Here is a 425-nt window from a genome sequence, read left to right as displayed (position 1 = left end):
TCCACCCATTCCTGGCGGCCGGCCGGCGCCCGCTGCCTCTTCAACAAACCCCTGAAGGTAAAGGCTCCCCCACCCCCCTGGCCCCAGGTGGCTGTCACAGGGGGAGCGATGCCCGGGGGGTGGCTCTGAGGGTCCCTCAGGACTCATGGTCTCCCAGTCCCTGCCAAGTCCAAGGTAACAGTGCCGGTGTCAAACCCAGTGACAGCGCCGGACCCTTGCGCCTGATGGCAAAGAGCAAGTGGTTCGAGGGTCCTGCTGTTCCACCGGAGACGTGAAGCTGTTTTGGGGGGGCTTGCAGCAGCACCCAGGTTGGGGACCCCCTCAGCAGCTCTCGCTTCCTCCCCTCTCGGTCTTGGCAGCTCCTGGACCCTCCGGAGTGCGGCAATGGCTTCGTGGAGGCGGGAGAGGAGTGCGACTGCGGCTCG

The 425-nt window shown here is 66.1% G+C and overlaps 1 protein-coding gene across 1 annotated transcript in view; it reads left to right on the top strand.

Moving 5' to 3' along the window:
* LOC104506743 (disintegrin and metalloproteinase domain-containing protein 11-like) overlaps positions 1 to 275 on the top strand; it is a gene marked incomplete at its 5' end in the record, with an annotated part of 2,047 nt that extends 1,772 nt beyond the window's left edge. Inside the window, one exon of the mRNA XM_010147794.1 lies at positions 158 to 275. Within this exon, the coding sequence (XP_010146096.1) occupies positions 158 to 275 (118 nt within the window). The remainder of the gene's footprint in view (positions 1 to 157) is intronic.
* Positions 276 to 425: the final 150 nt, after the last annotated feature.

This window comes from Eurypyga helias, unplaced genomic scaffold (genome assembly GCF_000690775.1).
Source record: "Eurypyga helias isolate BGI_N326 unplaced genomic scaffold, ASM69077v1 scaffold26612, whole genome shotgun sequence".
In the NCBI taxonomy this organism is placed as follows: Eukaryota; Metazoa; Chordata; class Aves; order Eurypygiformes; family Eurypygidae; genus Eurypyga; species Eurypyga helias.
This window is presented reverse-complemented; position numbering and strand designations above follow the sequence as displayed.